Source organism: Pelodiscus sinensis, chromosome 2 (genome assembly GCF_052426305.1).
Source record: "Pelodiscus sinensis isolate ZL-2025 chromosome 2, ASM5242630v1, whole genome shotgun sequence".
Classification (NCBI taxonomy): Eukaryota; Metazoa; Chordata; order Testudines; family Trionychidae; genus Pelodiscus; species Pelodiscus sinensis.
Genome location: NC_143053.1, coordinates 217,727,292 through 217,741,372, shown reverse-complemented (window position 1 = coordinate 217,741,372; position 14,081 = coordinate 217,727,292). Strand labels below are relative to the sequence as shown.

Genomic DNA, 14,081 nt, shown 5'->3' with positions numbered 1-14,081 from the left:
CCAGTACCTCCTCCTCCCCACTTTAGTCACCAATGCCCTTACCCTCTTCCCTCCCAGCATCACCCTGTCTCCCTTCCACTGACACCTCCCCTCCTGCCTTTTTCCTCATTGTTTGCACTTGGTCCCCTGGCATTTGTCTCTCCTCTGCCCTGTCCTTTTGGTGCCTTCCCCTCTCTTCCCTCTCTCCCCTTCCCCTCCGCACAAGCCCCTTCCTCTCCCAGCCCTTCCCCTACCTTCTGCCTTCCCCTTTGCGGGGCTGGAGTCTGTGTGCTCCGTCCCTGGACTCTGAACCTGAAACTCAGCCACATGGCGCAACGCAGCGTCCAGCAGTTTTAAAATCCTGGGCTGTGACGTTATGTCACGCCCGGGCGTCTCCTGCTCATCGGTTTGAACAAGCCGCGCAGGACAACAGCAACCAGCAAGGGGGAACTCAGTGAAGGTTGCGCACAGCAGGGATGGAACAGGGATGGGGGAGAGATGCTCTGGGGCCGGGGTGGGAGGACGCGTCGGGGGGGCCGGGGCCCGCTTCAGCTCCAAATATTGGTGGAGCATGGGCACCATGAGCCCACACAACTCACCGCCCATGCCTCTGCTGGCTAGCTGGCTCTCTATCTTTCAGAGGGAGCAGGGGAGTGTTGGCTCCTCGCGGAACCCCTAGTTTTGCTTCGCGGAACCCCAGGGTTCCCTGGAGCACCAATTGGGAAACACTGCTTTAAAGAAATAGATTTCTACTGACATTTTTGTAGCTGTCTTTGGCTTGGCAATCTAATCTGAGCCTCCGAAGAAAGTTGTAGTTCCTTGGTTTGATGAGGAAAACATGGAGTCTACTTAAATTTAATCACTAAACATGATGCTAATTAGTTGTTTAAAAGAATCAAGCCAAATCACTGTGCCATTAGTATTTTAACATACTATGAAGATTGATGATTGATTATGCATCAACATGAAATAACTGTAAGATGAATAAATTATTAATTAAAGGCAGCACTTAAAGTAAGGGGGTTGATCCCAAGGCATTGAGCCAGCTTGCATAAAGGGGCAAACTCTGCATAGTCTTGTTAAAACTGTTATTCCCAGATTTAGACCACTCTAAGCACTGATTAAAGGTATATTTTTGGAGAAATTTGTCAGTTATACATATCAAGTTCTTTTAAAACAAATAATTTAAAGACATCTGCTAATGCTAGTGTATTTAGTCTAGCACCAAAACTTGTGTTTTAAGAGGATTGTTCAATTCATTCTATTTGATTTGTTTTCTTATGCTCCTATTCTGGTTTCCAGATGGAAGAAATGAAAGAAAACATTATATGTTTTCCGTAATAAAAATGTCCGTTGTAATTCTGAGCAGTTAGTGTATCTGATTATTAAATTCACATTACTATAAATCTTATCACTTCAGCTGATAAGAATTCACATAGCTCACATGCCTTAGATAGTGACAAGTGAATTTGTAAACTATTTGCATTTTTGTTTTTAGAACCATCTTATTGTTTTAAAAAAGTACCATAGTGATGAGATAGTAACATAATTTGTAAGTACCATATATGGTTGTATGAAGTTTTCATTTTTAGTGGACCTTCAGCTTGGCCATTTTATAATCTGGTCAGATTAGGGTTGCCAACTTTCTAATTGCACAAAACCAGACTCCCGTGTCCTGGTCCTGCCCTGCTCCTTCCCTGAGGCCTTGCCCCCAGTCCTACCTTTTTTCCAAGGCCCCACGCCTGTTTGTTCCATCTCCTTTCCCTTTTGTCACTTGCTCTGCCCCACACTCATGCACTCTCTTGGCTAGGGTGGGGGTTGAGGTGCGGGAGGGAGCTTGCAGTGAGGACTCTGGCCCAGTGACTTACTTCACGGGGGCACCTGGAAGTGGCCAGCATGTCCAACTCCTAGGTGAAAGGGCCAACGGGTTCTGGTGCTGCCTGTCCCCGTGCAATTTTAATTTGCTATGATTCCCAGCCTGTGGGAGCTGCAGGGGTGGCACCAGCAGGTGCAGGCAGTACATTGATCCCATCCTGTGCCTAGAAGCTGGACATGTCTGTCCTAGCTCCATGTGGCTCCCAGAAATGGCAAACAACCTGACATTTAGTGGCCTTTTTAACTGGGTGTTCTGGTTGAAAATCAGATGGCAGGCAACCCTATTCCAGATAACTCTTTGCTCATTACAATTTCTCTCTCACACTGAGATTTGTCAGGAGTTTTAGTTTTGCTGGCTAGGAAAATTTTCATATGTTGATTTCTCTGTATAACAATTTTTAAATATCCATTTTAGCCAAAGTTAAAATATAATTAAAGGTACAACAATATAAAAAATACAGCATAACACATGCAACAGAATTATTGTCACTTACCAACCTGTGATTTGATTATGAGAATTGTAACATTTGGTGTTGTTGCTCAAGCCCCAGCACCTGGAATCTCATAATTGCATGTGAGTTTGAATTCATTTTGTCAAGTTTTTTTTCCTTTCTTCAGTCCTTAACTTGATTTCAATAAAAATACATTTGATACACAATATTACTCAGCAAATAATTAGTTTAAATTCTAGATAAGGTCTTGTTAACAAGACCTACATTTAGATAGCTCTTTTCAGGCCAGAAGTAAAACCTGTCACTGGGCAATGAACTTTCAGTGTAAAGGCAAACAAAACACAAGATCTCTGGGCTTTCTCCTCACTGGGAAAAATTGGATTGGTAATTCACTGCCAGTGAAGAAATGGTAAAAACTGTAGTAGAGGCAAAGCAGTGGTGGTGTATTGTCTGTCAATGTACAGTTTGGATCTCCCTATATGGCACTGGATGAGGGATTTTGCTGGACCACAGAAGGTCATATCTAGGGATGTCATGTGTAGTCAAGTATATGGTTAACCGCTAAGCCTGGGCTTATTGGTTAATCTCGTTGACTACACTCATTCTCTTCCCCCTCCTCCACCCCTCCGCCCCCATAAGGAAGGGGAGCACTGGGAGCTGATGCCTGTGCCCATGAGATGGCTTTAAGCAGGCTCTCCACGAGCAGTGGATCTGCCTCTGTCCCCTCCCTCCCCCCCCCCGCCACCCTTGCACTGCTGCCTCTGATAGAGAGGCAGCAGGTGAGCAGGGTAGGCTGGAGCCGATACACATGGGGAGCTAGTTTTCAAGCCGGCTTTCTATGCCTGTCGGCTCTGCGGACCAGCCTGTCCCCCCGCTTGCTGCCTCCTACAGATAGGATTGCCAGGTGTCCAGTATTGGCCTGGACAGTCCGGTATCTGCAGCCTTCGTCCAGTTAAAAAAAAAAAAAAAAAAAAAAAAGCGAGGAGTGTGGAGCGCTGGGATTTAAGGGCGCAGTGACCCTTTTTTTCTCAACTTTGGTTCTCCCCCTTATTTTCTCAACCAGTTTTCCCTCCCTCATGTTCAGTATTTTTTTGGGAAAGTATCTGGCAACCCTACCTACAGAGGGTGGGGAAAGAGGCAGGAGCTAGTGGTAGGGGCAGCTAGCTTAAAAGGCAGCAGTGTAGGGGGCAGAGAAAGCGGCTGCGAAGCAGCCTGTGTCTGCGGAGGGTCCGAGCTCCCCAGGGACAGAGGCTACTCCCGTATCCTATGAAGCGGCCTCCATCTGTGGGGAGCTTGGACCCCAGCACAGAAAGGGGCTGCCTCGGTATAAGCGCCAGGACTGCAGGGCGGCAGGCAGCCGGACTGAGGGGAGCTGGCTTTTAAACTGGTTCCCCTCGTGGATCGGCTCCATCTGGGAGAGAGGCCGGAGAGTACTGGTTGCCTGCCCCACCCCTTGGAGACTACTGAATAGTTGTGTAACCACTAAGATTTCATTCAGGTATGCAACTATTCAATTACACAATAGCTAACCTCCCTTGTCATATCTGACCTTCCTGCTACCAGCCCCCCATCTTTGGACCGGACCAGCTGCAGGCCCTGCTGCTCTGCTGGTCTCTGCCCTTCCTTGTCTGCCCTGCTGCGGCACTCCCAAACTCCTGGCTGTGGGAGCTGGGCTCCTTGCCCTGCTGGCAGCTTGCTGCCCATAGCCCTGCCAGCCCACTGGGCTCCTAGGCACCAGCCTGCTATCAGGACTCTCTGGTTGCTAGACCAGAGAGTCTGAATTTATAGAGATTCAACATGTAGTAGTAAAATGCCTGAGCTCTATATAAGCTGAAACTTCCACTTTTAATATCTCCAATAGATAAGATTTGTGGGTCACATTTTCACCAGAGAAGCAAGACCTAAGAGGAGATGACTTGAGGGAATAACTTTGAGGAAAGTGAGCAATAAGTAGAGGAAGAGAGAGGATGATTATTCCAGGTGTGGGGGCAGCATAACCTCTACAATTCTTGCCTTTCAGCTGCTAACTGTAAATGTGTAAGCCAGTGTAAAAATAGTTCAATCAGCAGTCATATGGCTTGGTTAGTTTTAACTGTTCAGGGCAGTCACAAAAGAGCAAACTCATGAGCGTGAAGTGGTTTTTTATTAATTACAGAACATAGTTTCTTGATGAAGTGACCATAGTAGGTTCAAACATTAAATATATCCTTTATCCTGCAGGCTGATGTAATGCCAGTAGTGAATTGAAGAAATTAACGTTGTTTACATTTCAGTGCAGGTATCCAGTACTCAATGAAGCACTTGAAATGGATTAGCCTCTGTCAGAGCTGCAAATCTGCTTGCAACACTTTTTCCGCTGTGCCTTATTGCTTCACACTCCAGATCTCTCTTCTATCTTGACTTTACCTTTAGCCAATAGGATGTTTGCCTACAATAAGCATGAACGTATGTGAGGTCTATGCTGTCAACTTAAAATAAACCATAGAGTATAATGAGCACTGGTTACAATGCATGTTCTGTTGTACTGGAAATGTTGAGTTCTATATGAACTGAAGATATTGTGGTGTATGAGATCTGGTTTACTCAGGGACTTTTGCCGTTAACTCAGACTCTCCTTGAAGTGTTTTCATGCTCAATGGGAATTTAAAAGTAAAGAATTATAGACTCCTATTTTCTTTAACTTGAGAGGACAGTTTGATTTACATATTTATGAAACCTATTTCTCAGAGACATGCTGTGCAATACTCCATTTGATTTACAGTTTCATATTTTTTATTGTAAAATTGTTATTCAGGCCAGTCTATTCCTTCCAGTTACTACAGGAAAAGGTTTCTCTATTTTTCTCTTTATTCTTGGGTTTAATTGTTTTATACTCATTGAAAGGCATGACATAATGATTGTCTCCTCCCCCCCCCCCTTTTTTTTTAAAGCCTTGAAGAAAGAAGATAGCAGCCTTGATGAGGTAGGCTAAATATCTTTGTACCTTAATGAAGATCTGTTTAATTGCTATAGAGTTCTTGCTAAAGTTAAAAGTAACTTTATCATATTAGTGTGTGTGTGTGTGTGTGTGTGTGTGTGTGTGTGTGTGTATACATTCATATAATCTGAGAATCTTTTCAGCTCTCTAGTGACTATCAGATGAGTTTTTTACAGAAGACCTTAACTGAATGTTTGTTTCTATAAACCCCTTTTATACTAAGTACTGCATTATGATATGTAGAGGGAAAATGCTTTAAAGAACTGAGCCTGCTTTTCATAATAAACAGTAAGTGTATATTTGTATGCAAGCTATAAATGGAATATTTTTGTGACCGATCATGTCATACAAGATGGTGCCCTTTTGGGGTCTTTTTATTGGTTGGATAAGTAGAGACCTGAAGCTATGATCAGTCTTGGTTTAGAAAATTATTCACAGATCAGTTTCTGCATCAGAGGAGCCAAAGTTAAATAGTATAGGGCACAAAACATATAATGTGTTTTAAGACTTTCTGAATTTGCAAGGCAAGTGCAGAACCGTGGCAATTTGTGATGCCTGCTTGTGGTGAAAATGGGGTTTAGACCTTGCTATCCTGGACCATGGGACTTATCAACATGATAAATTGCTGGTAATGTAATCAATGATTAAGCAAATTGTTGCTTTACATTTCCTTTTAACCATGTAGGTGGAAATGAATAGCAACATCTCTTATTTTCCAGAAAATATTCTTACTGTTTGTATCTTCTTTTGTATTGTATTCAGAGCTATCCAAGCCTTTACTATCTTGTTATAGCAGAGGAAGCGGTTCTGTGTTTGATTTGAACTGAAGGTACTACACTGTTAATGGCCTGATCCTGAAATAAATGAGGGAGCAGGAGGTGCTTGGCATTTCATGGGTTCAGACTTCATCTCCTCCTAAATCAGAGCCAAATGTAGGTGCTGGAACATGGGATGCAACTGGGGTGCTGCTGCTGCATTCCCTTTGAAGTGGTTTCCATGATATACAGAATTTACAATTTGGTTCACTATATCTTGGCACTCCCACTATACAAATTGTTCCAGCCAACCTAGTGCCAGATTTCTTTTATCCAGTTTGCTCAGGTTTTGTGCCATAAATACGTGTAACTTAAATGGCGCCGAAGATGCAACAGTTTTAAAAACATAGTTCTGGCGCGGGCAGTCCCATCCGCAGCGGCTGTCCAGATAGTGCTAGAACCATGGTGTCCAACCAGTTCTGAAGCAGTAGCCACTATAGTGGCTGCTGCTATAGCGAACTAGCCACATTCAACTAGACAAATAGCTATCTCTGGCTAGTGGCTAGTGTGTTGGACACCATGGTGCTAGAACATGGATCACCTGTGCATTGCAGATAGTTTGCTGATAAGTATGGTGGCTAAACATGAGCTGTATCTATACAACAAGCTAGGGGTTTGATTCACACCTTGTGTAGACACATTCTCCCTAGCTATTATCTCAGCTAGCCAAGGTAAAAATAATAGTAGCTTAGCCAAGATAGGTTTGTGGCCAAGATAGTAAATACTACACTATCTGCACCCTGAGTTGCTAGCACATGTCCGGCTCCTGCAGCTCTCGGAATGTTCTTAGTATGCTAGCTCAGTTGAGAGCTATCACAAGAATGTCTGTACAAGCCGGGAACCACTTCCCTAGCTCATAGTATGGATGCCGGCGGAATTTTCCATTATACTGGAAATCTGGCACATTTTGCTGCTTTGCTTCTGGTCTCTGCAGGAGGTTGAATTGTTTGTAATAAAATTGACAGGATGTTTTTGTTTTTAAATGTAGTCCACATAATAAAGAAGAGAATGTTTTATAAATAACTTGTCTTAAACTAAGACTTGAGTTTGGAAGGAACAAAATCCACCTAACCGTGAAGCACTTTGAAATTTCACAGAAAGACAATTGCACATATCACCTGTGGAGGATACCTCATTTGCCACTCAGCAGTGTCTCTTGTGTCCTGGGTTTCCATTTGTACAAATGGGACAGTTTTTGCACATGAAACTCACACTGAATTTAACAGTAGCAAGAGTAATATTTTTAAGAGGTCTTTATGGGCGCATGGCTGATTCAGTTCATGAATTGCTGCAGTATCAGCAAGACAAGACTCAGGGGGAGTAAAATAAATGAGAATCTGTCTTTGTCTCCAGTGTCTACAGAAGAGGCAGGCCTGATATAATTGTTAGTTCCTGTCCCTTCCTTATTTTGGGGTGATGTTTTTGCAGACGAAACAAGTCTATGCATCTAGTTAATCGTAGGGTCATAAGAGGTCATCTAGTCAAGTCCCCTGTACTCCTGTAGGGCTGTTATTTAGACCAGTGTTTCTCAACCTTTTTTTAATAAAGTACCCCTTTCTCCTCCCCAAAAAAGTTATAAGTATCCCCAGTACCTATAGTTTTCAGGTACACAATTTTTTTCTACCATTGCAACACATTTGTTTAAACAGTTTAATTGTAGCTGGGCGGGCGATGAAATTTTTTGGTGTAAAAAGTACAAAAATAATAAAGCACTGTAAAAGTTATAACATTCAGTTTTCTCCAAATTTCAGTTGATGTACCCTCCCAGACGTCTCTTGAGTACCCCTAAGGGTTGAGAAACACTGATCTAGACCAGTGTTTCTTAAACTGTTTAGGACCGTGGGACACCAAACAATCTTTTTTTTTTTTTTTTTTTTATGCAGAACACTGGGAGAAAATTACTGAGCAAAAGCAAAAAAATCCCAAAAACCATCGCAGCCCCTTTAATTGCCACTTGTTGTCCCAACTGAGCTTCCGTCTCCGCGGGTGGGAGAGGGAGTTAAGAGGCCACAGTACATATCCGACTGTCTCGTGGCACATTGGTGTGCCGTGGCGCACACAGTTTAAGAAACACTGATCTAGGCTGTTCCCGATAGGTATTTGTCTCACCCAGTCTTAAAATCTCCAGTGATGATTTCACAACCTTCTTAACCCCCTGTTGTGATGTTTTTCCTAATGTCCAACCTAAACCTCCTTCGTAGCTATGTAGGTTTATTGTTTTTTGCCCTATTTTCAGAGATTAAGAACAGTTTTTCTCCTTTCTCCTTGTGACAACCTATTATGTACTCAAGTTGTTATTAACTGTTAGCATGAAAGTAATTCTCTTTAGGCTAAACACCACAGCTTCTATCAGCGACCTACCCTAAAAATAAATAAAAAGAAGATACATGGCACAGCCTAATGTGAGGGAAGAGAGGAATTACAACTTTCACTAAGTTGTGTATAAAACCATGTTTAGCCACAACTGTATACCTTGTAACAATGACCTGTTTTTCTGAGAGAGCTAATACTTCAAGCAAGAGCATCAGCGCAATCAACAATCTTAAAAAGCTGCCCCAATAAAATCTCAAATACAGGTTTTGAAACGAGTCTTTTGATTTTTGTCAACACCACCATTCTCTGGCTAATGGGGACAGTACTGATACTGCCAAAGGGATATAACACAACATCTTCCAGTTCGTTCTCTGGAATGTGGGAGACAGAGCACTGAAACAGAAAATATAGTTAACATGAACCATTCTCTTAGCCTTGTGTGGGATCGAGATATTCCTTTCCAGCCTTCCATAATGTCCTCTAGCAAAATCAGGATAGTGAAAACCTTAAAATTTCAAGAGTAAAGTATCCACTTAAGTCTGTCTTTTCATATCCTCATGGAGAATTCCTTTTGCAGCTCACTTGAAAAATTGCTTGTTACAGGCTCACAGCCAAGTCAGTGGCCACATGTTGTACGTAGACTTGAGAGCTAGCTTGATCTTTTGTCTTTTGAGACTGAAGGGGAAAAATACTCAATAGATTCTCTGCTGTTCTACATTTGGATACAGTAGCTCAGCTCCATAGAATACTGTGGGAAACTTCTCTCCTTTGAAGAAAAAACTGCTAAAATTATATGAAATATAATTGCTTTCTGTGGGATAGGAAATACATTGCTCTAATGAATTAAGACCAAGGACAGCAAAGTCTATGAATGCCTTTTGTGTGTGTGTCTTGATGCATAGATTAAATTTCATATCTGGGAAACAGAAAATGTGTTCTAGTTTTTTTTGGAAGCCTTTTGGTACTGTTTCTAGTGCAGGTAGGTCTCTCCATAGGCACATATATTATAATGTAGGCCTGAAATAAAGTTACAGAAAAATTCTGCAGGATTTGTCATTTTTGTTTTGTAACTGAACTCTTCTTGTTACTGTTGAGACAAAGTTTTTATTTTTTTAAATTTTCTGACCACGATAGGGCAGATGTTGCTCATGTTGGCATCAGTACATCAAAGCACGTAAACTCCTGTGTAACGTTAAATGTGGGCTCACAAGAAGTCTATGGACCTATCTTCTGGCTTTCTTGTGTGAGTGTTGGTATTGGCCCTATGTTTGTCATGGCTCAGTAATGCTCATAATACATCCAAGTATTGAATTGACCTTGCAATGAAAATACTGTAACTCAGTGTTTCTCAAACTGTGCTCTGCGGAGCCCTAGGGTTCTGCGAGACATCTCCAGGGGCTCCATGAGGCTGACAAACTGGAAACATTGATAGGTACAACACATGCAATCAGTGGACTGCTGGGGCGCCGCATAAGTTTTTACGCATGTAAAGGGCTACGGAGCCCAAAAAGTTTAAGAACCGCTGCTGTAACTTATTTTATATTGCCCTGTATCTCCGATTCCCCCCCAACAATAACTACCACTTATATATCATGTGTAAACTAAACATTTCTGTTAAGCTTCTGCCAGTTCCTTTTGATATTCAGATCTCAAGTCCATTTAGAAGCTCTTTGGCTGTGGATTTAGAAATCTGTTCTTTCAGACACCTGATCCAAAGACTGTTGAAGTGCATGCAAAGACTCTATTGGTGCCATTGGGTTTGGATTAAGCACTTAGTCATTTTAAATTTCATTTGGATTATGTCAAGTATCAGAGGGGTAGCCGTGTTAGTCTGGATCTGCAAAAACCACCAAGGAGTCCTGTACCACCTTATAGACTAACAGATGTATTGGAGCATAAGCTTTCGTGGGCAAGTGGGTCTTTGCCCACGAAAGCTTATGCTCCAATACGTCTGTTAGTCTAAGGTGCTACAGGACTCCTTGTTGCATTTGGATTATGGTTATCTAGCTTTCTAGTTTTATTGGTGGACAAGGAGTCAGACATTTGATTTCATATCATCATCTTGCTTCTCAAAATGCCATTTCTTCTTGCCCAGGCTCTCGCACACCCAGAAAGAGGGTGGCAAAGTAGTTGAAGGTACAGTGTCCTCTCTGTGAAATCCACCTGAAGTAAAGAAAGGGAATTGCTCTTCTGTTTTATCGCAGGTTTGGTATTGAGACTTCATTATTATCCTGCTGTTTGTCTGCTCCGTACTCTTGTTTACAAACTTCATTGTATATCTTACCATTTTATATTGTCATCTCAAAGCAGACAGACCCATCTGAGAGTGTCTTACGTGAAAAGAAGTGGTAGTCATGGCTATTTCTAGCCTGAACTTCAGTGGTTTTCTATTTACTAGTAAAGAAATCTTCTACATACTCTGTTTAACAAATTTTGGTCCTAAGTTTCTAGACAGAAAGGACCACTGTGATCTAGTTTGACTTCCTGTGAAGCATAGGCTGTAGAATTTCACTCAGGGCTCATTTAGACTACCCAGAAGATTTGAAAGAGGATATGCAAATTCCATAGGATATTCCGATCTCACTTTAGAAAGCGGAGCTCTTTTTCAGCGACCCCCCCCTTTTTCGAAAAGCCATGTAAACCTAATTTTTTGAGAAAAAGTGGCTTTTCGAAAAGGGGGGTTGCCAAGAAACCTCGTCTTGATTACTTTAACTTTCGAAGATCCACTTTTGAAAGTGAGATCGGAAGAAGATATACACATTCCCGTGGAATTTGCATATTCTCTTTTGAATCTTCCACATAGTCTAGATGAGCCCTCACTTTCTGCAGCAGTGGGAATTTTCTTCCTTACCATAAAAGTGAATGCTGCCCTGGACAACATGTGTTCCAGAAAGGCAGCCAGTATTGCTTAAACACTCCTGCAATAGTGATGAATTCATCACATCTCTTGGTAACCTAGTTCCAGTGCTAAATTACTTTCATGACAGTACTTTATTCTAGTTTGAGTTTTTTCAAACTTAAACCCCCACTTACTGGATATTGTTGTTCCTCTATCTTCTGGATTAGAACCTCTTAATGAGACATGTTTTGTTTTTGTACAGAGTGTAAACTGGAAGGCTCTTCATTTTATTTGACAAGTTAGATAATCATAGAGAACGTAATGAGAGTAAATTAAGAGTCTTGTTTAATACATAAAAATATATTAGCCCAAAACATTCAGTGAAAAACTTTCTATGGCACTTCTGTATTCAGGGGATAAATCTACATGCTTCCCACATAACTGCATCTACTAAAGGAGCTAAGGAAGCCCAGAAACCTAAATATTTTAGAGAGAACCTGTTAAAGAGATTAGAGATATTAATTACCCTTGTTAGAGGCCAAACTTGTAGGAAGTTTCCTTTTCCTAAAGGGCAAATAAAATATAATTAACTGATGGAAGGTGGTAAGCAAGCATGTTACAAACCTTTTTGGGAGGAAGAGGGTCATTTGAGTTGTTTGATTTGGTGGGAGTGGGCAATAGTGAATATTAAATGAGAGTCTCTATCTCAGAAAAGAAGTCCGGATAAAAGTTGATAAAATATGGGTAGTGGCTTATGAGAAAAAGTTGAAGTCCCATTTAATTACATCACATGAAAGCAGACAACTAAGTATTGACAAGTGCTTATATACAAAGGCAAGGAGTCTAAATACTAAGATGGGTGAACTTGAGTGCCTGGTACTAAATAAAGACATGAATGTAATAGGAATCGAAGAAACTTGGTGGAATGACAATAATTAATGGACAGTGTAGTACCACTGAAATATATAAGAATGATAGAGTAGCTCACACTGGTGGGGGAATGGCACTAGAAGTGAAAGAGGAGAGTCAAATATAGTTTAAAACAAAAAACAAAAAACCTAGAATCTGTGTGGCTAGAAATTCATGCTTGCATCAATAAGAGTACGTGGGTAGGAATATAGTATTGAACACCTGACCAGGAAGATGATGGTGAAATGCTCAGGGAGATCAGAGAGGCTACAAAAACAGAAAATCCAATAATAATGGGGGATTTTGAATACAGGTTGAACCCCTCTGTTTATTACAGGTTGAACCTCTCTACTATGGCAACATCTGTGGTCGGTCATGATTTTAGTTAGCCCGATGTCCACTTAACATGAGTGTGGCCAAGTTTCCCTGTGGTCCCATAAAGTTTGTTTATGGCCACCAGTCCTGGCTCTGTAGTGTATGTCGTTAACATCTAATTTACCCTGACTGTCTTTTCAAAGCAGTGGAAGAGTGGTAATGCTGTTAGACAGTATTGACCTTCGGTGGTTCAGCAAATTCTCCGGTTCAGTACTGTTCAGGTCCCGAGGGTGCCGGACTAGAGAGGTTCAACCTTTATCTGTACGTTGATTAAGGCACATGTCTCCTCAGGATGGGATGCAGAGATAAAATTTCTTAACACCCATTAGCGACTACTTTTAGGAGCAGGTAGTCCTGGAAACCAAAAGGGAAGAGGGAGTTCCTGACTTAGAAATAAAGTGGAACATAGGATCTGGTCCAAAAGGTAAAAACATCTGAAGTGCTCTGTAAAAGCAATCATAATGAAATTAAATCAGACTTCCTGGTAAGAAAAAATATTAAAGAAACTTACCACAGTATTATTTAACTTCAAATAGGGGACATGTAGAAAAATGAGGAAACTAGTTAAATGGAACATAAAAGAAACAGTCACATGGATAAAATGCTTGCAAGCTGTATGGAAACTATTTAAAAATACCATAAAAGAGGCTCAAATTAAATGTATACCTTCAAATAAAAAACAGACATAATAAAAGAACCAAAAAATGCCACCATGGGTAAACAGCAGAGTAAAAGAGGTGGTTAAAGACAACGGCATCTTTTTGAAAAAACTGGCAACAAAGGAGGATCTGTGATTCGAATGAAGGAGGTAAGGCAATCAACTTGGTATCTAAAGTGTTAGTACACAAATACGAGAAGTCTGGGAAACAAACAGGAAGAATTAGAAGCGCTGGCCCAGTCAAAGAACTGTGATTTGATTGGAATAACAGACTTGATGAGATGACTTGCATGACTGAAGCACTGTCATGAAAGGGTATAAACTGTTTAGGCAGAACAAGGCTTTCTTCAGACAACTGAGAAGCTTCCAGATCACAGGCCCTGGTTCTCATGGGGAACTTTAGTCACCCTGACATCTGTTGGGACACCAATACAGCAAGTGGTTGGGGATAACTTCTTGGTACAGGTGCTGAAGGAACCAACCAGGGGCCATGCAGCTTGATCTGCTTCTCACAAACAGGGAGGAACTAGAAGTAGAGGTCGGTGACAACCTAGGAAGCAGTGATCATGAGATGATAGATTTCAGGATCCTGAGGAAAGGAGAGTAGCAAAATACACACCCTGGACTTCAGAAAAGCAGACTTTGACTCCCTCAGAGAACTGATGGGCAGGATTCCCTGGGCATTTGCAGGATGGATCAACCTGCTTGGCAGGCCAAATCCGGCCCGCGGAAGCCCTTTTGCCCATCCCTGGTCTACATGGAGCAACTGTGGCCTTTCAGCGACTTATGGACCGGACATTACAACCTCACCATCAATACGTGGTAGCCCATATAGACAATGTAGTGAGAGAGAGCCAGACGTGGTCAGAACATCTTCAACATCTAGAGG

The 14,081-nt window shown here is 41.8% G+C and overlaps 1 protein-coding gene across 2 annotated transcripts in view; it reads left to right on the top strand.

Annotated features, from left to right (window-relative positions):
• The window catches only part of CDK14 (cyclin dependent kinase 14), a 530,833-nt gene that overhangs the window by 20,451 nt on the left and 496,301 nt on the right, over positions 1–14,081 (top strand). For both annotated transcript variants that reach the window (XM_075922396.2, XM_075922397.2), the window contains exon 2: positions 5,237–5,268. In XM_075922396.2, the coding sequence (XP_075778511.2) occupies positions 5,237–5,268 (32 nt within the window). The remainder of the gene's footprint in view (positions 1–5,236; positions 5,269–14,081) is intronic.